The sequence below is a fragment of the Coturnix japonica genome, unplaced genomic scaffold (genome assembly GCF_054131305.1).
Source record: "Coturnix japonica strain WE unplaced genomic scaffold, WE-NBRP24 Scf104, whole genome shotgun sequence".
Classification (NCBI taxonomy): domain Eukaryota; kingdom Metazoa; phylum Chordata; class Aves; order Galliformes; family Phasianidae; genus Coturnix; species Coturnix japonica.
Genome location: NW_028189007.1, coordinates 263,214 through 286,571, shown reverse-complemented (window position 1 = coordinate 286,571; position 23,358 = coordinate 263,214). Strand labels below are relative to the sequence as shown.

The following is a 23,358-nucleotide window of genomic DNA, read 5'->3' as shown; positions in this document are numbered from 1 at the left end:
GATTTTTTAGGGAAAATGGGGAAATTTGGGGAAAACTTGGTGAAAAATGGGGGAAATGGGGTGAAATATGGGTGAAAAAAAAGGATAATTGGGGGAAAATGGGGAAAATGGGGAGAATTGGGGTAAAAATGGGGAAAATGGGGTGAAAATAAGGAAAATTGGGGGAAAATGGGGAAATTTGGGGGAAATTAGATGAAAAATGGGGGAAATGGGGATTTTTTGGGGGAAAATGGGGTGAAAAATGGAAAAAATGGGGGAAATGGGGGAAAATGGGGAGTTTTGGGGTGAAAAATGGGGAAATTGGGGCAAAATAAAGGTTTTGGGGTGAAAAGTCGTGGGTTTGGGGGTAAAAATTTGATTTTTGGGGTGAAAATGGGTTTTTTTGGGTGAAAAATAAGGAATATGGGGGAAAAAATGGGTGAAAAATGGGATTTTGGGGGTGAAAAATGGGGAAAATTGAGGGTAAATTGGGGAAAAGTGGGGAAAATGTGGGGAAAATTGGGTGGAAAATGGGTAAAATGGGGATTTTGGGTGAAAAATGGGGGGGAAATGGGGAAAATTGGGGGGGAAATTGGGGGGAAAAATGGGATTTTTTGGGGTGAAAATGGGGGAAATTGGGAAAATTTGGGGGAAATGGGGGGAAAAATGGGGTTTTTTGGGGTGAAAATGGGGGAAATTGGGAAAATTGGGGTGAAAATGGGGGAAATGGGGAAAAAATGTGGTGAAAAAAGAGGATTTTGGGGTGAAAATGGGGTTTTTTGGGGTGAAAATAGGGGAAATTGGGAAAAATGGGGGGAAATGGGGGGAAAATGGGGATAATTGGGGGGGAAATGGGGTTTTTTGGGGTGAGAAATGGGGGGAAATGGGGATTTTTTTGGGTGAAAATGGGGGAAATTGGGAAAATTTGGGGGAAATGGGGGGAAAAATGGGGAAAACGAGGGGAAAACGGGATAAATGGGGGTCAAAAGTGGGGATTTTGGGGTGAAAAATGGGTTTTTTGGGTGAAAAATAAGGATTTTGGGCAAGAAATGGGTTAAAAATGGGATTTTGGGGTGAAAAATGGGGATTTGGGGGTGAAAATGGGGTTTTTAAGGGGGGAAATGGGGTTAAATGGGTGAAAAATGGGGATTATGGGGGCAAAAATGGGGATTTTGGGGTGAAAATGGGGGTTTTTGGGGTGAAAAATGGGGATTTTGGGGTGAAAATGGGGTTTTTAAGGGGGGAAATGGGGGTTTTGGGGTGAAAATGTGTTTTTTGGGGGGCAAAAATGGGGAAATTGGGAAAAATGGGGGGAAATGGGGTTTTTGGGGTGAAAAATAAGGATTTTGGGGTGAAAAATAGGGTGTTTGGGCTCAAAAATAGGGATTTTTGGGAGAAAATGGAGTTTTTTGGGTGAAAAAGAAAGATTTTGGGCAAGGAAATGGGTGAAAAATGGGGTTTTTGGGGTGAAAAATTGGGATTTTGGGAAGGGAATAGGGGAAAAATGGGAATTTTGGGGTGAAAAAGGGGTTTTTGGGGGCAAATGGTTGAAAAATGGTGTTTTGGGGGGCAAAAATGTGGATTTTGGGGTGAAAATGGAGATTTTTGGGTGAATAAAGGGGTTTTTGGGTCCAAAAATGGGATTTTGGGGGTTTAAAATCTGTATTTTGGGGTCTTTAAGTGGTTTGTGGTGGAGATTTTGGGTTAATTTCTGCCTATTTTAGGTCTCCTCAAGAGGCGTCGGATGAGGACAGTGATGACGGCAGCAGCGTCCAGGCCCCGCCCCCAGGTGGGAAAAAGGGGCGGGGCTTAAGAAAGGGGGCGTGGCCTGTTTGAATTTCGATCAATCAGAGAGCAGGAGGGCCGGGCTAATGGGGGAGGGGCTAAAGGAAAAGGGGGTGGGGCTTAATAAAGGGGGCGTGGCCAGATTAAAGGGGGGTGGAGTCAGTTTGAACATCGACCAATCAGAGAGCAGGAGGGAGGGGCTAAAGAGGAAGGGGGCGGGGCTTAATAAAGGGGGGCGGGGCTTAAAGGAGGAGGCGTGGCTTAAAGGAAAGGGGGTGGGGTTTGTTTGAACCCCGACCAATCAGAGAGCAGGAGGGCGGGGCTAAAGGAGGGGGAGTGGCCTAACAAATGGGGCGTGGCCAAATTAGAAGGGGGCGGGGTCTGTTTTAACTGCGACCAATCAGAGAGCGGGAGGGTGGGGCTAAAGGGGAAGGGGGCGGGGCTTAATAAAGGGGGCGTGGCCAAAGGGAAAGGGGGCGGGGTCTGTTTGAACCTCGACCAATCAGAGAGCAGGAGGGCGGGGCTAAAGATGGGGGGGGAGAGGAAAGTCATGTGATTGTTTCTCGTCCAATCAAGAGATGAGGAGGGCGGGGCTTCATTAAAGGGGCGGGGCTACATGAAGGGGGCGTGGCTATGTTAAGTGGGGGGGAGTCACATGATCGTGGCTCGTCCAATCAGAGATGAGGTGGGAGGGGCTTCATTAAGGGGGCGGGGCTGTTTTAAGGGGGGTTGTCACGTGATCATGGCTCGTCCAATCAAGGTTTAGCATTGATTAGAATGGGATAAAAGGGGATAAAGGGGGAGTCACGTGATGGTGGTTCGTCCAATCAGAGATGAGGAGGGCGGGCCTTCAGGGAGGGGGCGGGGCTTAATGGGAAAGTGGGTCATGTGACTTGATATCGACCAATGGGATGGCTGAATTGGTGTTAACGGGCGGGGTTTCGAATGGGGGCGGAGCTAAAGGTGTCACGTGATCTCTTCTCGTCCAATCAGCGCTTTGGAAGCACGAGCTGAGGGCGGAGCTTGAGCTGCTCGGAGGGCGGGGCTTAAAGGGGCGGAGCATCCCCAGGTTGTTGAGACAGGTGGGGAGATTTGGGGTCAAAAATGGGGATTTTGGGGCTTTTGGGGTCAAAAATGGGGATTTTGGGGTGAAAATGGGGATTTTGGGGGGTTTTGGGGGAAAAATGGGGATTTTGGGGGGAAAATGGGGGATTTTGGGGTCAGAAATGGGGATTTTGGGGGTTTTGGGGTCAAAAATGGGGATTTTGGGGTGAAAATGGGGGATTTTGGGGCTTTTGGGGTCAAAAATGGGGATTTTTGGGGTTTTTTGGGGGAAAATGGTGATTTTGGGGTGAAAAATGGGGATTTTGGGGTTTTTTGGGGGGAAAATGGTGATTTTGGGGTGAAAAAGGGGGATTTTGGGGTGAAAATGGGGATTTTTGGGTCAAAAATTGGGATTTTGGGGGGAAAAATGGGGATTTTGGGGTTGAATATGGGGTTTTGGGGTCAAAAATGGGGATTTTGGGGTGAAAATGGGGGATTTTGGGGGGGGTTGGGGGGAAAAATTGGGATTTTGGGGTTTTTTTGGGGGGAAATGGGGATTTTGGGGTGAAAAATGGGGATTTTGGGGTGAAAATGGGGATTTTTGGGTCAAAAATTGGGATTTTGGGGTAAAAATGAAGATATTTGTGGGTTTTGGGGTGAAAAATGGGGGTTTTGGTGTCAAAAATGGGGATTTTGGGGTCAAAATGGGGATTTTTGGGGGTTTTGGGGTCAAAAATGGGGATTTTGGGGTGAAAAATGGGGATTTTTGGGGTTTTTTGGGGGAAAATGGTGATTTTGGGGTGAAAAATGGGGATTTTGGGGGTTTTGGGGGGAAAAAATGGGGATTTGGGGGTCAAAAATGGGGTTTTGGGGTTAAATATGGGGATTTTGGGTTGAAAAATGGGGATTTTGGGGGGCTTGGGGGTCAAAAATGGGGATTTTGGGGGGAAAAAGGGGGATTTTGGGTTAAAAAATGGGGATTTTGGGGTACAAATGGGGAATTCGGGGTGTTTTGGGGTCAAAAATGGGGATTTTGGGGTGAAAAATGGGGATTTTGGGGGTTATGGGGGGAAAAATGGGGATTTTGGGGGATTTTTGGGGGGAAAATGGAGATTTTGGGGGGAAAATGGAAGATTTGGGGGCTTTTGGGGGGAAAAAGGGGGATTTGGGGGTCAGAAATGAGGTTTTGGGGTTAAATATGGGGATTTTGGGGTCAAAAGTGGGGATTTTGGGGGTTTTAGGGGTCAAAAATGAGGTTTTGGGGTTAAATATGGGGATTTTGGGGGGAAAAATGGGGATTTTGGGGTACAAATGGGGAATTCGGGGTGTTTTGGGGTGAAAAATGTGGTTTTGGGGGAGAAAAATGGGGATTTTGGGGGTCTTTTTGGGGGAAAATGGTGATTTTGGGGTGAAAAATGGGGATTTTGGGGGTTTTGGGCAGAAAAAGGGGGATTTGGGGGTCAAAAATGGGGTTTTGTGGTTAAATATGGGGATTTTGGGGTCAAAAATGGGGATTTTTGGGGGTTTTGGGGGTCAAAAATGGGGATTTTGGGGTGAAAATGGGGGATTTTGGGGGGTTTTGGGGGGAAAAATGGGGATTTTGGGGTGAAAAATGGGGATTTTGGGGGTTTTTGGGTCAAAAATGGGTAGTTTGGGGTGAAATATGGGGATTTTGGGGTGAAAATGGGGATTTTTGGGTCAAAAATTGGGATTTTGGGGTGAAAATGGGGGATTTTGGGGCTTTTGGGGGTCAAAAATAGAGTTTTGTGGTTAAATATGGGGATTTTGGGGTCAAAATGGGGATTTTTGGGGGTTTTGGGGTCAAAAATGGGGATTTTGGGGGGAAAATGGGGGATTTTGGGGGGTTTTGGGGGGAAAAATGGGGATTTTGGGGGTTTTTTGGGGGGAAAATGGTGATTTTGGGGTGAAAAATGGGGGTTTTGGGGGGAAAAAGAGGGATTTGGGGGTCAAAAATGGGGTTTTGGGGTTAAATATGGGGATTTTGGGTTGAAAAATAGGGATTTTGGGGGGTTTGGGGGTCAAAAATGGGGTTTTGGGGTTAAATATGGGGATTTTGGGGTGAAAATGGGGGATTTTGGGGTGTTTTGGGGGGAAAAATGGGGATTTTGGGGTTTTTTTTAAGGGAAAATGGTGATTTTGGGTTGAAAAAGGGGGGTTTTGGGGTCAAAAATTCGGATTTTGGGGTGAAAATGGGGGATTTTGGGGGGTTTTGGGGTCAAAAATGGGAATTTTGGGGGTTTTGGGGTCAAAAATGGGGATTTTGGTTTGAAAAAGAAGGATTTTGGGGTGAAAATGGGGATTTTTGGGTCAAAAATTGGGATTTTGGGGTAAAAATTGGGATATTTGTGGGTTTTGGGGTGAAAAATGGGGGTTTTGGTGTCAAAAATGGGGATTTGGGGGTTTAAAATTGGGAATTTGGGGGGAAAAAGGGGGATTTTGGGGTTAAAAATGGGGATTTTGGGTGTAAAAATGGGGATTTTGGGGGTTTTTGGTGTGAAAAATGGGGATTTGGGGGGGATTAAGGGCTTATAAGGGGTCAAAATTGGGGATCTTGTGGGGTTTTGGGGTGAAAAAGGGGGATTTTGGGGTGAAAATGTGGATTTTTGGGTCAAAAATGGGGATTTTAGTGGGTTTTGGGGTGAAAAAATGGGGATTTTGGGGTGAAAAAGGGGGGTTTGGGGGGTTTGGGGGTTAAAAATGAGGATTTTGGGGTGAAAATGGGGGATTTTGGGGTCAAAAATGGGATTTTGGGGGGATTAAGTCGGATTTTGGGGTGAAAAATGGGGATTTGGGGGGGTTTTGGGGTGAAAAATGGGGATTTTGGGGTTAAATATGGGGATTTTGGGTTGAAAAATGGGGATTTTGGGGGGTTTGGGGGTCAAAAATGGGGTTTTGGGGTTAAATATGGGGATTTTGGGGTGAAAATGGGGGATTTTGGGGTGTTTTGGGGGGAAAAATGGGGATTTTGGGGTTTTTTTTGGGGGGAAATGGTGATTTTGGGGTGAAAAATGGGGATTTTGGGGGTTTTGGGGGGAAAAAGGGGGATTTGGGGGTCAAAAATGGGGTTTTGGGGTTAAATATGGGGATTTTGGGTTGAAAAATGGGGATTTTGGGGGTTTTGGGGGGAAAAAACGGGGATTTTGGGGTCAAAAATGGGGTTTTGGGGTTAAATATGGGGATTTTGGGGTCAAAATGGGGATTTTTGGGGGTTTTGGGGGTCAAAAATGGGTATTTTGGGGGGAGAAATGGGGATTTGAGGGTGAAAAAGGGGGATTTTGGGGTGAAAATGGGGATTTTTGGGTCAAAAATTGGGATTTTGGGGTAAAAATGAAGATATTTGTGGGTTTTGGGGTGAAAAATGGGGGTTTTGGTGTCAAAAATGGGGATTTTGGGGTTTAAACTTGGGAATTTGGGGGGATAAAGGGGGATTTTGGGGTGAAAAATGGGCATTTTGGGGGGAAAAAGAGGGATTTTGGGGTGAAAAATGGGGAATTGGGTGTAAAAATGGGGATTTTGGGGGGTTTTGGGGTGAAAAATGGGGATTTTGGGGGGAAAATGGGGGTTTGGGGGTGAAAAAAGGGGATTTGGGGGGTTTGGGGGTCAAAAATGGGGAGTTTGGGGTCAAAAATGGGGATTTTGCGGGTGAAAAATGGGGATTTGGGGTCAAATTTGGAATTTTGTGGGGAAAAAGGGCAATTTTGGGGTCAAAAATGGGAATTTGGGGGGATTGAGGGGGATTTTGGGGTGAAAAATGGGGATTTTGGGGGGTTTTGGGGTTGAATATGGGGTTTTGGGATGAAAAAGGGGGATTTGGTGGTTAAAAACAGGGATTTTGGGGTGAAAAATGGGGTTTTTGGGGGTCAAAAATGGGGTTTTGGGGGGAAAAAGGGGGATTTTGGGGTAAAATGGGGATAATGGGGGGTTTTGGGGTGAAAAATGGGGATTTTGGGGTGAAAAATGTTGTTTTTTGCTGCAGAGGGAATGGGGGAGGTGTCGCAATGGAAGCTTCTCAAGGGGAGAACAGGCTCTGATTGGAGAGAGGTGAGAGGGATCATAGAGAGGGGTGGGAGGACCTGGGATAGAGAGTCATTGGGGGGGGGGGGATCATAGAGAGGGTTGGAGGACCATAGATAGAGAGTCATTGAGGGGGGGGGATCATAGAGAGGGTTGGAGGACCAGGGATAGAGAGTCATTGGGGTGGGGGGAGGATCATAGAGAGGGTTGGAGGACCATAGATAGAGAGTCATTGGGGTGGGGGAGGACCATAGAGAGGCTGGGAGGACTATAGAGAGGGACTGGGAGGACCATAGAGTTGCCCATAGAGTTTACCATAGAGTTGACCATAGAGTTGACCATAGAGTCGACCAGAGTTGAATTGACCATAGAGTTGACCATAGAGTTGCCCATAGAGTTGCCCATAGAGTTGACCATAGAGTTGACCATAGAGTTGCCCATAGAGTCGACCATAGAGTTGACCATAGAGTTGCCCATAGAGTCGACCATAGAGTTGCCCATAGAGTTGACCATAGAGTTGACCATAGAGTTGACCATAGAGTTGAATTGACCATAGAGTTGACCATAGAGTTGCCCATAGAGTTGACCATAGAGTTGACCATAGAGTTGAATTGACCATAGAGTCGACCATAGAGTTGACCATAGAGTTTACCATAGAGTTGACCATAGAGTTGACCATAGAGTTGCCCATAGAGTCGACCATAGAGTTGCCCATAGAGTTGAATTGACCATAGAGTTGACCATAGAGTCGACCATAGAGTTGCCCATAGAGTCGACCATAGAGTTTACCATAGAGTTGAATTGACCATAGAGTTGCCCATAGAGTTGCCCATAGAGTCGACCATAGAGTTGACCATAGAGTCGACCATAGAGTTGACCATAGAGTTGAATTGACCATAGAGTTGACCATAGAGTTGAATTGACCATAGAGTTGACCATTGAGTTGACCATAGAGTTGACCATAGAGTTGCCCATAGAGTTGACCATAGAGTTGACCATAGAGTTGCCCATAGAGTTGCCCATAGAGTCGACCATAGAGTTGCCCATAGAGTCGACCATAGAGTCGACCATAGAGTTGCCCATAGAGTCGACCATAGAGTTTACCATAGAGTTGACCATAGAGTTGACCATAGAGTCGACCATAGAGTTGAATTGACCATAGAGTTGCCCATAGAGTTGCCCATAGAGTCGACCATAGAGTTGAATCGACCATAGAGTCGACCATAGAGTTGACCATAGAGTCGACCATAGAGTTGACCATAGAGTTGACCATAGAGTTGACCATAGAGTTGACCATAGAGTCGCCCATAGAGTCGACCATAGAGTTGCCCATAGAGTTGACCATAGAGTTGACCATAGAGTTGAATTGACCATAGAGTTGCCCATAGAGTTGACCATAGAGTTGCCCATAGAGTTGAATTGACCATAGAGTTGACCATAGAGTCGACCATAGAGTTGCCCATAGAGTCGACCATAGAGTTGACCATAGAGTTGAATTGACCATAGAGTTGCCCATAGAGTTGCCCATAGAGTCGACCATAGAGTTGACCATAGAGTCGACCATAGAGTCGACCATAGAGTTGCCCATAGAGTTGACCATAGAGTTGACCATAGAGTTGAATTGACCATAGAGTTGCCCATAGAGTTTACCATAGAGTCGACCATAGAGTCGACCATAGAGTTTACCATAGAGTCGACCATAGAGTTGACCATAGAGTTGACCATAGAGTTGACCATAGAGTTGACCATAGAGTTGACCATAGAGTTGCCCATAGAGTCGACCATAGAGTCGACCATAGAGTTGACCATAGAGTTGACCATAGAGTTGCCCATAGAGTTGACCATAGAGTCGACCATAGAGTTGCCCATAGAGTTGAATTGACCATAGAGTTGACCATAGAGTTGAATTGACCATAGAGTTGACCATAGAGTCGACCATAGAGTCGACCATAGAGTTGACCATAGAGTTGCCCATAGAGTTGCCCATAGAGTTGCCCATAGAGTTGCCCATAGAGTTGAATTGACCATAGAGTCGACCATAGAGTTGCCCATAGAGTTGACCATAGAGTTGACCATAGAGTCGACCATAGAGTTGCCCATAGAGTTGACCATAGAGTTGCCCATAGAGTTGCCCATAGAGTTGACCATAGAGTTGACCATAGAGTCGACCATAGAGTTGCCCATAGAGTTGACCATAGAGTTGCCCATAGAGTTGCCCATAGAGTTGACCATAGAGTTGACCATAGAGTCGACCATAGAGTTGACCATAGAGTTGCCCATAGAGTTGACCATAGAGTTGACCATAGAGTTGACCATAGAGTTGACCATAGAGTTGCCCATAGAGTTGACCATAGAGTTGAATTGCCCATAGAGTTGACCATAGAGTTGACCATAGAGTTGCCCATAGAGTTGCCCATAGAGTTGCCCATAGAGTTGACCATAGAGTTGAATTGACCATAGAGTTGCCCATAGAGTTGACCATAGAGTTGACCATAGAGTTGAATTGACCATAGAGTCGACCATAGAGTTGACCATAGAGTCGACCATAGAGTTGACCATAGAGTTGCCCATAGAGTCTCTGACCCATAGAGTCGACCATAGAGTCTCTGACCCATAGAGTTGCCCCATAGAGTCTCTGACCCACAGATTCTATGGGGCAGGTTCCTCCCGACCCGCGTTGTGGCGCAGGAGTTTTACCCCCAAAAAGCTTTTTGTGCCGTTTTCTCCCCCGATGGGAAACGTCTGATGTCGGCCTGTCAAGGTGATTTTTGGGCTTAAAAAGGGAAAATTTGGGGCGAAATAGAAAGATATGGGGGGGGAGCAGGTAAATGGGGGGTTAAGGGGGAATTATGGGGGTTTAGGGGGGGATATGGGGATTTTGGGGTGAAAAATGGGGATTTTGGGGGTTTTTGGGGGGAAAAATGGGGATTTTTGGGTGACATATGAGGATTTTTGGGTGACATATGAGGATTTTTGAGGGAAAAATGGGGATTTTATGGATTTTGGGGGGAAATATGGGGATTTTGGGGGTTTTTTGGGGGGAAAAATGGGGATTTTGGGGGTTTTTGGGGGAAAAATGGGGATTTTGGGGGGAAATATGTGGATTTTTGGAATTTTTTGGGGGAAATATGGGGATTTTCGAGGGAAAAATGGGGATTTTAGGGATTTTTTGGGGTGAAAATGGGGATTTTGGGGTTTTTGGGGTGAAAAAATGGGATTTTGGGGGAAATATGGGGATTTTTGGGGGAAATAGGGGGAAATGAGGGAGTTTGTGGGGGGGGAAATGGGGATTTTTGGGGGGAAAAATGGGGATTTTGGGGGTTTTTGGGGTGAAAAATGGGAGTTTTGGGGGTTTTTGGGGGGAAAAATGGGGATTTTGGGGGTTTTTTGGGGGGAAAAGTGGGTATTTTAGGGATTTTTGGGGTGAAATATGGGCATTTTGGGGTAGAAATGGGGATTTTAGGGATTTTTTGGGGTAAAATGGGGATTTTTGGGGGAAAAATGGGGATTTTAGGGATTTTTGGGGTGAAAAATGGGGATTTGGGGGGTTTTTGGGGGGGAAAATGGGGATTTTGGGGGTTTTTTGGGGTGAAAAATGGGGATTTTGGGGTTTTTGGGGTGAAATATGGGGATTTTGGGGGGAAAAATGGGGATTTTGGGGGGAAATATGGGGATTTTAGGGATTTTTGGGGTGAAATATGGGGATTTTGGGGAAAAATGGTTATTTGGGGGGGGAAAATGAGGTTTTTGGGGATTTTGGGGTGGTATATGGGGATTTTAGGGCTAAAAACCCCATTTTTGGTCAATTTTGGGCCCATTTTCGTTGCAGACCAGACCCTGAGGCTGTACTCGTGCCGTGGGTCGGAGCTGCGCTGGTTGCGGTGCTGGCGGGGCCGCGATGTGGGCTGGGCCATCTTGGACGTCGTCTTCAGCCCCGACCAATCACAGTGCCTCTATTCGTCCTGGTCTGACTACGGTGGGCGGGACTTCCGGCGGAAATGGAGTCACTTCCGGGAATGGGAGGGACTTCCGGGAGGGTCACTTCCGGGAATGGGGAGGGACTTCCGGGAGGGGCACTTCCAGGATATGAGTGACTTCCGGGGTGGTCACTTCCGGGAATGGGGAGGGACTTCCGGGAGGGTCACTTCCGGGATAGGAGTGACTTCCGGAAAGGGACTTCCGGGATAGAAGGGACTTCCGGAAAGGGACTTCCGGGGTGAGGAGGTGGGACTTCCGGGAAGGGACTTCCGGGGGGTGGGGGAGACTTCCGGGAAGGGGAGGGACTTCCGGGATAGGAGGGACTTCCGGGAAGGAGGGGGGGCTACCGGGGGGGGTCACTTCCGGCTGAAGAGGAGGGACTTCCGGAGGATGAAACTTCCGGGGGGGAGGAGGGACTTCCGGGATAGAAGGGACTTCCGGGGGGAGTCACTTCCGGGAAGGGGGGAGGGACTTCCGGGAGGAGAGGGACTTCCGGGTGAGGAGGGACTTCCGGAGGGGGGGGACTTCCGGGATATGAGGGACTTCCGGGGGAAGTCACTTCCGGGAAGGGGGCGTGGCTTAAAGGGTGGTCGTGTGACGTCATCGAATAGGCGTGGCTTTGATTGGGGGGCGTGGTTGGAGTTGGGCGTGGTCTAACGAAGCCCCGCCCCCTTTCTGGTGTGATTGACAGTGCACGTGATTGACATCGATGGGGACGGAGAGCAGCACACGGCGCTAGACCTCAGGTAGGGGGCGCTATGGGGGGATATGGGGGGATATGGGGTTATATGGGGGGATATGGGGGATATGGGGGGATATGGGGTGTCTATGGGGGGATATGGGGGGATATGGGGTCTTATGGGGGGATATGGGGTTATATGGGGGGATATGGGGCGCTATGGGGTGTCTATGGGGCACTATGAGGCTCTATTGGGGGATATGGGGATTCTATGGGGGTCTATAGGGCACTATGGGGCTCTATGGAATTCTATGGGGGTCTATGGGGTGTCTATGGGGCACTATAGGGTGTCTATGGGGGGATATGGGGCTCTATGGGGGGATATTGAGGATATGGGGTGTCTATGGGGCTCTATGGGGTTCTATGTATTTCTGTGGGGTTTATATGGGATTCTATGGGTCCCTATGGGTCTCTATGGGTCTCTATGTGTCCCTGTGTCTCTATGGGTCCCTATGGGTCCCTATGGGTCTTTATGGGTCCCTATGGGTCCCTATGGGTCCCTATGTGTCCCTATGGGTCTCTATGGGTCCCAATGTATCCCTATGGGTCTCTATGGGGTTTCTATGTATCTGTATGGGTTTCTATGGGGTCTCTGTGGGTCTCTATGGGTCTCTATGTGTTTCTATGGGGTTGCAGCCCGTCCGAGCGCCGTTTCGCCGTGTTCTCATTGGCTGTTTCCCCCTATGGGTCCCAATGTATCTCTATGGGTCTCTATGTGTCCCTATGTGTCCCTATGGGTCCCTATGGGGTCCCTATGGGTCCCTATGGGTCTCTATGTGTCTCTATGGGTCCCTATGGGTCCCTATGTATTTCAATGGGTCTCTATGGGTCTCTATGGGTCTCTATGGGTCTCTATGGGTCTCTATGTGTCCCTATGGGTCCCTATGGGTCCCAATGTATCTCTATGGGGTTGCAGCCCGTCCGAGCGCCGTTTCGCCGTGTTCTCATTGGCTGTCTCTCCCGACGGCCGCCATGTTTGGGGCGGAGCCAACGACGGCTGCGTGTACGGATACGACAGGGCGGCACAACGGCGGGTCGTCAGGGTAATTAGCTCATTAATATGGTAATTAGTGAGTTAATATGGTAATTAGTGAGTTAATATGGTAACTAGTGAGTTAATATAGTAATTAGCCCATTGATATGGTGATTGGTGAATTGATATGGTAACTAGGTCGTTAATATGGTAATTAGTGAATTAACATGGTAATTAGTGAGTTGATATGGTAATTAGTTCATTACTATGGTAATTAGGTCGTTAATATGGTAATTAGGTCATTAAGAGTCCTATAGAGTCCCCTTAGACACCCCATATCCCCCCATAGACACCCCATAGAGCCTTGTAGAGCCCAATAGACACCCCATAGACCCCCATATACCCTTATAACCCCCCATATCCCATAGACACCCCATATCCCTCCATATCCCCCCATAGACACCCCATATCCCCCCATATCCCCCCATAGAAACCCCATATCCCCCCATATCCCCCCATAGACACCCCATATCCCCCTATATCCCCCCATAGACACCCCATATCCCCCCATAGACACCCCATATAAGCCTATATAACCCCATATAACCCTATATAACCCTATATATCCCTCCATATCCCCCCATAGACACCCCATATCCCCCCATAGACACCCCATATCCCCCCATATCCCCCCATAGGCACCCCATATCCCCCCATAGACACCCCATATCCCCCATATCCCCCATAGACACCCCATATCCCCCCATATCCCCCTATAGACACCCCATATCCCCCCATATCCTCCTATAGACACCCCATATCCCCCCATATCCCTCATATCCCCCCATATCCCCCCATAGAGCCCCATAGACACCCCATACAGCCCTATAGAGACCCATAGACACCCCATATCCCCCCATAGGCACCCCATATCCCTTTACCTGCAGTTCCTCCCTTTACCTGCAGTTCCTCCTCCCGTCCTGCAGGTGGCAGCACACAACGACGACGTCAATCCCATATACCCCCATTACCCCCCATAGACACCCCATAGACACCCCATATACCCCAATAGAAACCTCATATCCCCCCATAGACACCCCATATCCTTCCATAGACACCCCATATCCCCCCATAGAGCCCCATAGACACCCCATACAGCCCTATAGAGCCCAATAGACACCCCATATCCCCCCATAACCCCCCATATCCCCCCATAGACACCCCATATTCCCCCTATATTCCCCCATACACACCCCATATCCCCCCATATCCCCCCATAGACACCCCATATCCCCCCATGTCCCCCCATATAACCCCATATCTCACCCCATATCCCCCCCTAGACACCCCATACAGCCCTATAGAGCCCCATAGACACCCCATATCCCCCCATATTCACCCCATATTCCCCCTATATCCCCCTTTATCCCCCAATATCCCCCCATATTCGCCCTATATCCCCTTTTATCCCCCCATATCCCCTCATATTCCCCCATAGACCCCCATATTCCCCCCATATCCCCCCATAGAGCCCCATAGACACCCCATGAAGCCCTATAGAGTCCCATAGGGACCCCATAGACCTCCATATCCCCCCATAGACACCCCATATCCCCCCATATCCCCCCCATATTACCCCATATCCCCCCATATCCCCCCTTATTACCCCATATCTTGCCCATATCCCCCCATAGAGACCTCATAGTGCCCTATAGAATCCCATAGACACCCCATATCCCCCCATATCCCTCATATCCCCCAATATCCCCCCATAGAGCCCCATAGACACCCCATACAGCCCTATAGAGCCCCATAGACACTTCATATCCCCCCATAGAGCCCCATATCCCCCCATAGACACCCCATATCCCCCCATAGAGCCCCATAGAGTCCCATAGACACCCCATATCCCCCCATAGACCCCCATATCCCCCCATAGACACCCCATATCCCCCCATAGACACCCCATATCCCCCCATATCTTCCTATAGACATCTCATATCCCCCCATATCCCCCCATAGACACCCCATATCCCCCCATATCCCCCTATAGACACCCCATATCCCCCCATATCCCCATATAACCCCCCATATCCCCCCATAGACACCCCATATCCCCCTATAGACACCCTATATCCCCCCATATTCCCCCATATACCCCCATATCCCCCTATATCCCCCATATCCCCTTTACCTGCAGTTCCTCCTCCCGTCCTGCAGGTGGCAGCACACGACGACGACGTCAATGCCATATACCCCCATATCCCCCCATATCCCCCCATAGACACCCCATTGAGCCCCATAGACACCCCATAGAGCCCAATAGACACCCCATAGACACCCCATATCCCCCCATAGAGCCCCATAGAGTCCCATAGACACCCCATATCCCCCTATAGAGCCCCATAGACACCCCATACCCCCCATATCTCCCCATAGATACCCCATATCCCCCCATATCCCCCCATAGACACCCCATATCCCCCCATAACCCTTCATATCTCTCCATAGACATCTCATATCCCCCCTTAGACACCCCATATCCCCTCATATCCCCCCATATCCCCCCATAGACTCCCCATATCCCCCCCATATCCCCCCTTAGACACCTCATAGAGCATATAGAGCCTTATAGACACCCCATATCCCCCCATATCCCCCCATAGACACCCCATATCCCCCCATAGACACCCCATATACCCCCATATCCCCACATAGACACCCCATATCCCCCCATATCCCCCCATATACCCCCATATCCCCCCATATCCCCCCATAGACACCCCATTGAGCCCCATAGACACCCCATAGAGCCCAATAGACACCCCATAGACACCCCATATCCCCCTATAGAGCCCCATAGACACCCCATACCCCCCATATCCCCCCATAGACACCCCATACCCCCCATATCTCCCCATAGATACCCCATATCCCCCCATATCCCCCCATAGACACCCCATATCCCCCCATATCCCCCCATAGACACCCCATATCCCCCCATATACCCCCATATCCCCCAATAGACACCCCATATACCCCCATATCCCCCTATATCCCCCATATATCCCTTTACCTGCAGTTCCTCCTCCCGTCCTGCAGGTGGCAGCACACGACGACGACGTCAATGCCGTGGCCGTAGGTGACGCTGGGGGGCAGCTGCTGCTCACGGGGGGGGACGACGCCGTGTGTCGTCTATGGGACCGACGGTGTCTGAGGGAGGACAGGCCCAAAGAGGTGGCAGCACTGGCCGGACATAGGGATGGGGTGACCTTCATCCATCCCAGGGTGAGATATGGGGTCTGTGGGGTGTCTATGGGGGGATATGGGGGTCTATGGGGTGTCTATGGGGGGATATGGGGTGTCTATGGGGGGGTTATAGGGGGATATGGGGGGATATGGGGTGTCTATAGGGGGATATGGGGGGATATGGGGTGTCTATGGGGTGTATATGGGGGGTTATGGGGGGATATGGGGCACTATAGGGCTCTAGGGGGTGTCTATGGGGGGATATGGGGTGTCTATGGGGGGATATGGGGTGTCTATGGGTGATATGGGGGGATATAGGGCTCTATTTGGGATGTATAGGGGCTTATGGGGGGATATGGGGTGTCTATGGGGGTCTATGGGGTGTCTATGGGGGGATATGGGGGGTCTGTGGGCCACTATAGGGCTCTAGGGGGTGTCTATGGGGGGATATGGGGGTCTATTGGGGGATATGGGGGTCTATAGGGTGTCTATACGGTGTCTATGGGGGGATATGAGGGGATATGGGGTGTCTGTGGGGTGTCTATGGGGCTCTATGGGGAGATATGGGGGGATATGGGGTGTCTATGGGGGGATATGTGGGGATATAGGGGGGATATGGGGGGATATGGGGGGTCTATGGGGCTCTATGAGGCTCTATGGGGGGATATGGGGTGTCTATGGGTCTCTATGGGGTGTCTATGGGGCTCTGTTGGGGATATATAGGGGCTTATGGGGGGATATGGGGGTCTATGGGGTGTCTATGGGGGGATATGGAGTGTCTATGGTGGGATATGGGGTGTCTATGGGGGGATATGGGGTGTCTATGGGGGTATATGGGGGTCTACGAGGCTCTATAGGGTGTCTGTGGGGTGATATGGGGCAGATATGGGGGTCTATGAGGCTCTATGGGGGTCTATGGGGCTCTATGGGGTGTCTGTGGGGGGATATGGGGCTCTATGGGGTGTCTATGGGGCTCTATGGGACCGACGGTGTCTGAGGGAGGACAGGCCCAAAGAGGTGGCAGCACTGGCCGGACATAGGGATGGGGTGACCTTCATCCATCCCAGGGTGAGATATAGGGGGATATGGGGGGATATGGGGTGTCTATGGGGAGATATGGGGGGATATGGGGTGTCTATGGGGGGTTATGGGGGGATATGGGGTGTCTATGGGGTGATATGGGGGGATATGGGGTGTCTATGGGGTGTCTATGGGGGGATATGGGGGGGTATGGGGGGATATGGGGGGATATAGGGGGGATATGGGGTGTCTATGGGGGGATATGGGGGTCTATGGGGTGTCTATGGGGCACTATAGGGCTCTAGGGGGTGTCTATGGGGGGTTATGGAGGGATATGGGGTGTCTATGGGGGGATATGGGGTGTCTATGGGGGGATATGGGGGGATATAGGGCTCTATTTGGGATGTATAGGGGCTTATGGGGGGATATGGTGTGTCTATGGGGTGATATAGGGGGATATGGGGTGTCTATGGGGGGATATGGGGTGATATGGGGTGTCTATGGGGGGATATGGGGGGATATGGGGTGTCTATGGGGGGTTATGGGGGTCTATGGGGTCTCTATGGGGGGTTATGGGGGGATATGGGGTGTCTATGGGGGATATGGGGGGATATGGGGTGTCTATGGGGGGATATGGGGGGCTATGGGGTATCTATGGGGGGATATGGGGGATATGGGGGGATATAGGGTGTCTATGGGGTGTCTATGGGGCTCTATGGGACCGACGGTGTCTGAGGGAGGACAGGCCCAAAGAGGTGGCAGCATTGGCCGGACATAGGGATGGGGTGACCTTTATTCATCCCAGGGTGGGTTATGGGGGGATATGGGGGGATATGGGGTGTCTATGGGGGGATATGGGGTGTCTATGGGGGGATATGGGGGGATATGGGGTGTCTATGGGGGGATATGGGGTGTCTATGGGGGGATATGGGGGGATATGGGGTGTCTATGGGGGGATATGGGGGGATATGGGGTGTCTATGGGGGGATATGGGGTGTCTATGGGGGGATATGGGGGGATATGGGGGTCTATGAGGCCCTATGGGGTGCCCATGGGGGGATATGGGGTGTATATGGGGAGATATGGGGGGATATGGGGTGTCTATGGGGGGATATGGGGGGATATGAGGGGTCTATGGGGCACTATAGGGCTCTAGGGGGTGTCTATGGGGGGTTATGGGGTGATATGGGGTGTCTATGGGGGGATATGGGGGGTCTATGGGGGGATATGGGGGGATATGGGGGGTCTATGGGGCACTATAGGGCTCTAGGGGGTGTCTATGGGGGGTTATGGGGGGATATGGGGTGTCTATGGGGTGATATGGGGTGTCTATGGGGGGATATGGGGCTCTGTGGGGCTCTATGGGGTGTCTATGGGGCTCTATGGGACCGACAGTGTCTGAGGGAGGACAGGCCCAAAGAGGTGGCAGCATTGGCCGGACATAGGGATGGGGTGACCTTTATTCATCCCAGGGTGGGTTATGGGGGGATATGGGGGGATATGGGGCACTATAGGACTCTAGGGGGTGTCTATGGGGGGATATGGGGAGATATGGGGGGATATGAGGGTCTATGGGGTGTCTATGGGGCTCTATTGGGCTCTATGGAGTCCCTATGGGGCTCTATGGGGTCCCTATGGGGCTCTATGGGGCCACTATGTGGCTCTAGCCCTATATCTGCCCCATAACTACCCCATAACCCATCACTTGGTCTCTATAGGGTCCCTATGGGGCTCTATGGGGTGTCTATAGGGCTCTATTGGGCTGTATTGGGCTCTTTAGGGTCTCTATGTGTCTCTATGGGTCCCTATGTGTCCCTAATGTGTCTCTATGGGTCCCTATGGGTCTCTATGGGTCTCTATGTGTCCCTATGGGTCTCTATGGGTCCCTATGGGTCCCCATGGGTCTCTATGGGTCTCTATGGGTCTCTATGGGTCCCTATGGGTCCCTATGGGTCTCTATGGGTCCCTATGTGTCCCTATGGGTCTCTATGTGTCCCTATGGGTCCCTATGTGTCCCTAATGTGTCTCTATGGGTCCCTATGGGTCCCTATGGGTCTCTATGGGTCCCTATGTGTCCCTATGGGTCTCTATGTGTCCCTATGGGTCCCTATGTGTCCCTAATGTGTCTCTATGGGTCCCTATGGGTCCCTATGGGTCTCTATGGGTCCCTATGTGTCCCTATGGGTCCCTATGTGTCTCTATGTGTCTCTAAGGGTCTCTATGTGTCCCTATGTGTCCCTATGGGGTCTCTATGGGTCCCTATGGGTCTCTATGTGTTTCTATGGGTCCCTATGTGTCTCTATGTGTCCCTATGTGTCCCTATGGGTCCCTATGGGTCCCTATGTGTCACTTATGGGGCTGCCCCATAGGGCGACGGCCGTTACCTGGTGTCCAACTCCAAGGACCAGACAGCCAAGTTGTGGGTGGATCCCTATGGGTCCCTATGGGTCTCTATGTGTCCCTATGTGTCCCTATGTGTCCCTATGGGTCTCTATGGGTCCCTATGGGTCCCTATGTGTCTCTATGTGTCTCTATGGGTCCCTATGTGTCCCTATGTGTCCCTATGGGTCTCTATGGGTCTCTATGGGTCCCTATGTGTCCCTATGTGTCTCTATGGGTCCCTATGGGTCACTTATGGGGCTGCCCCATAGGGCGACGGCCGTTACCTGGTGTCCAACTCCAAGGACCAGACAGCCAAGTTGTGGGATCTGAGACGCCCAGCGGGACCAGGGGGGGTGGAAGCAGCGAGAAGAGCCGTGTCCAGACAGAGCTGGGACTATCGATGGCAGCGAGCCCCACGGCGGGGTGAGATATGGGGTTATATAGGGTTATATGGGGAGATATGGGGTGTCTATGGGGAGATATGGGGGGATATGGGGAGATATGGGGTGTCTATGGGGGGATATGGGGGGATATGGGGTGTCTATGGGGGGATATGGGGAAAATATGGGGTGTCTATGGGGGGATTTGGGGGGATATGGGGTGATATGGGGTTATATGGGGTGTCTATGGGGGGATATGGGGGGATATGGGGTGAGATATGGGGATATGGGGTGTCTATGGGGGGATATGGGGTGTCCAGACAGAGCTGGGACTATCGATGGCAGCGAGCCCCACGGCGGGGTGAGATGTGGGGTTATATAGGGTTATATGGGGAGATATGGGGTGTCTATGGGGAGATATGGGGGGATATGGGGGGATATAGGGGGATATGGGGTGTCTATGGGGGGATATGGGGTGTCTATGGGGAGATATGGGGGGATATGGGGTGTCTATTGGGCTCTATGGGGGGATATGGGGTGTCTATGGGGGGATATGGGGTTATATGGGGTTATATGGGGGGATATAGGGGGATATGGGGAGATATGGGGTGAGATATGGGGTTATATGGGGGATATGGGGTGTCTATGGGGCTGTATGGGGCCATAATAGGTGTCTATTGGACTCTATGGGGCTCTATGGGGCTTTATCAGGTGTCTATGGGGGGATATGGGGTCCCTATGGGTCCCTATGGGTCTCTATGGGTCTCTATGGGTCTCTATGGGTCCCTATGGGTCCCTATGGGTCCCTACGGGTCCCTATGGGTCCCTATGTGTCTCTATGGGTCTCTATGGGTCCCTATGTGTCTCTATGGGTCTCTATGGGTCCCTATTATTCCCTATGGGGCCTCAATGCTGACACGTGATTGGCCGTCCCGTAGCCATGGCGACCGCTCCTCTGCCCGGCGACGCGGCCCTGATGACCTTCCGGGGTCACGCGGTTTTGCACACTCTGATTCGCTGCCGCTTGGCTCCGCCCACCGGAAGTGAAGGTGGAATCTACCTAGCAACAGGATGCGCTTCCGGGGCTGTGATTGGTGAGGGGGCCGGGGCTTAAAAGGGGATTAATCTGATTGGCTCGTGGGGATATGGGGGCGGGGCTTAGAACAATGGATGTGGGTCTAAGGGGGCAAGACTTAATTTGATTGGCTGCTGGGTAGACAGGGCGGGGCTTAAGGTTAAGGGGCGGGGCTTAGAATAATGGGGGGCGGGGCTATAGAAGTGGGGCTTAATCTGATTGGCTTATGGGGAACGGAGGGCGGGGCTTAAGGGAAAGGGGGCGGGGCTTAGAATAATGGGGGCGGGGCTTAAGGGGAAGGGGCTGAACCTGATTGGCTCGTGGGGAAACGGGGGCGGGGCTTAAGGGAAATGGGCGGGGGTTAAGGTTAAGGAGCGGGGCCCATGGGAAAGGGGCTGAATCTGATTGGCTTGTGTGGAATGGGGGCGGGGCTTGAAGGAGATTGGGCGGGGCTTAGAAGGGGAGCGGAGCGTAAGGGGTCTGGGGTTAATCTGATTGGCTTGTGTGGAAATGGGGGCGGGGCTTAAGGCAAGGGGGCGGGGCTTAGGTCAATAAGGGTGGGGCTTAAGGTGTTGGGGGTGAATGTGATTGGCTTATGGGGAAATGGTGGGTGGGGCTTAAGGGAAAGGGGGCGGGGCTTTACCTGAGTGGCTTGGCTTTGATATGGGGTGTCTATGGGGCTCTATGGGGTGTCTGTGGGGGGATATAGGGTTCTATGGGGCTCTATGGGTGTCTATGGGGGGATATGGGGGGATATGGGGTGTCTATGGGGGTCTATGAGGTGTCTATGGGGGGATATGGGGTGTCTATGGGGGGGGATATGGGTCTCTATGGGCTCTATGGGGGTCTATGGGGTCTCTATGGGGGTCTATGGGTCTCTATGGGGTGTCTACGGGGGTCTGTGGGGTGTCTATGGGGGGATATGGGGTGTTTATGGGGGGATATGGGGTGTCTATGGGGCTCTGTGGGGGGACATGGGGTTCTATGTCGTGTCTATGGGGCTCTGTGGGCCTCTATGGGGCTCTACGGGGTGTCTATGGGGCTCTATGTGTGTCTATGAGCCTCTATGGGGCTCTATGGGGGGATATGGAGGGTTTATATGGCTCTATGGGGCCTCTATGGGGCCCTATGTGTCTCTATGTGTCCCTATGCATCCCTATGTGTCCCTATGTGTCCCTATGGGTCCCTATATGTCCCCATGTCTCCCTATGGTCCCCGTTTCCAACATGGCGGCAGTGTACGACGTCGTTTCCGGTTCCTCCGTCCGTCGTTTGTCTCATCCCGGTGGCTGCGTCCGGGACGTTTGTTGGCATCCGGATGGAGGGCGGCTGGTCAGCGCCTCGGTACGTCCATGGGGTGATATGGGGGGATATGGGGGGATATGGGGGGATATGGGGTGTCTATGGGTCCTTATGGGGCTCTATGGGGATCTATGGGGTGATATGGGGGGATATGGGGGGATATGGGGGATATGGGGTGTCTATGGGGTGATATGGGGCTCAATGGGGCTCAATGGGGCTCAATGGGATGTCTGTGGGGCTCTATGGGGGGATATGGAGTGATATGGGGGGATATGGGGTGTCTATGGTGAGCTATGGGGGGATATGGGGGGATATGGGGAGATATGGGGTGATATGGGGGGGATATAGGGGGATATGGGGGTTATATGGGGTGTCTATGGGGGGATATGGGGCTCTATGGGGGGATATGGGGTGATATGGGGTGATATGGGGGGATATGGGATGATATGGGGTGTCTATGGGGCTCTATGGGGTGTCTATGGGGCTCTATGGGGAGATATGGGGGGATATGGGGGGATATGGGGCTCTATGGGGTGTCTATGGGGCTCTATGGGGGGATATGGGGGGATATGGGGCTCTATGGGGTGTCTATGGGGCTCTATGGGGGGATATGGGGCTCAATGGGGCTCAATGGGGCTCTATGGGGTGATATGGGGTGTCTATGGGGTGTCTATGGGGCTCTATGGGGTGATATGGGGGGATATGGGGTGTCTATGGGGTTCTATGGGGTGATATGGGTCTCTATGGGGGGATATGGGGTGATATGGGGTGTCTATGGGGGGATATGGGGCTCTATAGGGTGTCTATGGAGCTCTATGGGGTGTCTATGGGGCACTATGGGTCTCTATGTGTCTCTATGGGTCTCTATGGGTCCCTATGGGTCTCTATGGGTCTCTATGGGTCCCTATGGGTCTCTATGGGTCTCTATGGGTCCCTATGGGTCTCTATGGGTCCCTATGTGTCTCTATGGGTCTCTATGGGTCCCTATGGGTCCCTATGTATCTCTATGGGTCCCTATGTGTCTCTATGGGGCACTATGGGTCTCTATGGGTCCCTATGTATCTCTATGGGTCTCAATGTGTTTCTATGGGTCGCAGTGGGACGGCTCGGTCCGTTTATGGGATTACGGGGCCGAAGAGGAGTCGCCGCTTGATGACGTCATCACCGAGCGCCGGGGTGGGGGCGACGGAAGGAGCGGCGCGGGATGATGACGTCACCCCCCAAATCCCCCTTTTTTTACCCCAAAATTCATCAGGAGAAAATAAAGGGCCCCAAAATGACCCAAATTGGGCTTTTTTGGGGGGTTTTTGGGGCATTTTGGGTCATTTTGGGGCTGTTTGTGTACGGGAAGCAAGATGGCGGCCGTCGTGTGGGCGCGGACATCTTGGATTGTGGGGGCGGCCATGTTGGATGGAAGA

The 23,358-nt window shown here is 51.3% G+C and overlaps 1 protein-coding gene across 1 annotated transcript; it reads left to right on the top strand.

Annotated features, from left to right (window-relative positions):
* Positions 1–1,660: 1,660 nt before the first annotated feature.
* Positions 1,661–23,220, top strand: DCAF11 (DDB1 and CUL4 associated factor 11; the record flags this gene model as incomplete). Its single annotated transcript, XM_085534977.1, has 12 exons — positions 1,661–1,768; positions 2,758–2,846; positions 6,806–6,870; positions 9,504–9,604; positions 10,673–10,819; positions 11,513–11,567; positions 12,477–12,603; positions 15,636–15,821; positions 19,454–19,607; positions 20,503–20,658; positions 21,876–21,982; positions 23,038–23,220. Coding segments are annotated over 12 exons (1,406 nt in total), but the record flags the coding sequence as incomplete, so codon positions are not given.
* Positions 23,221–23,358: the final 138 nt, after the last annotated feature.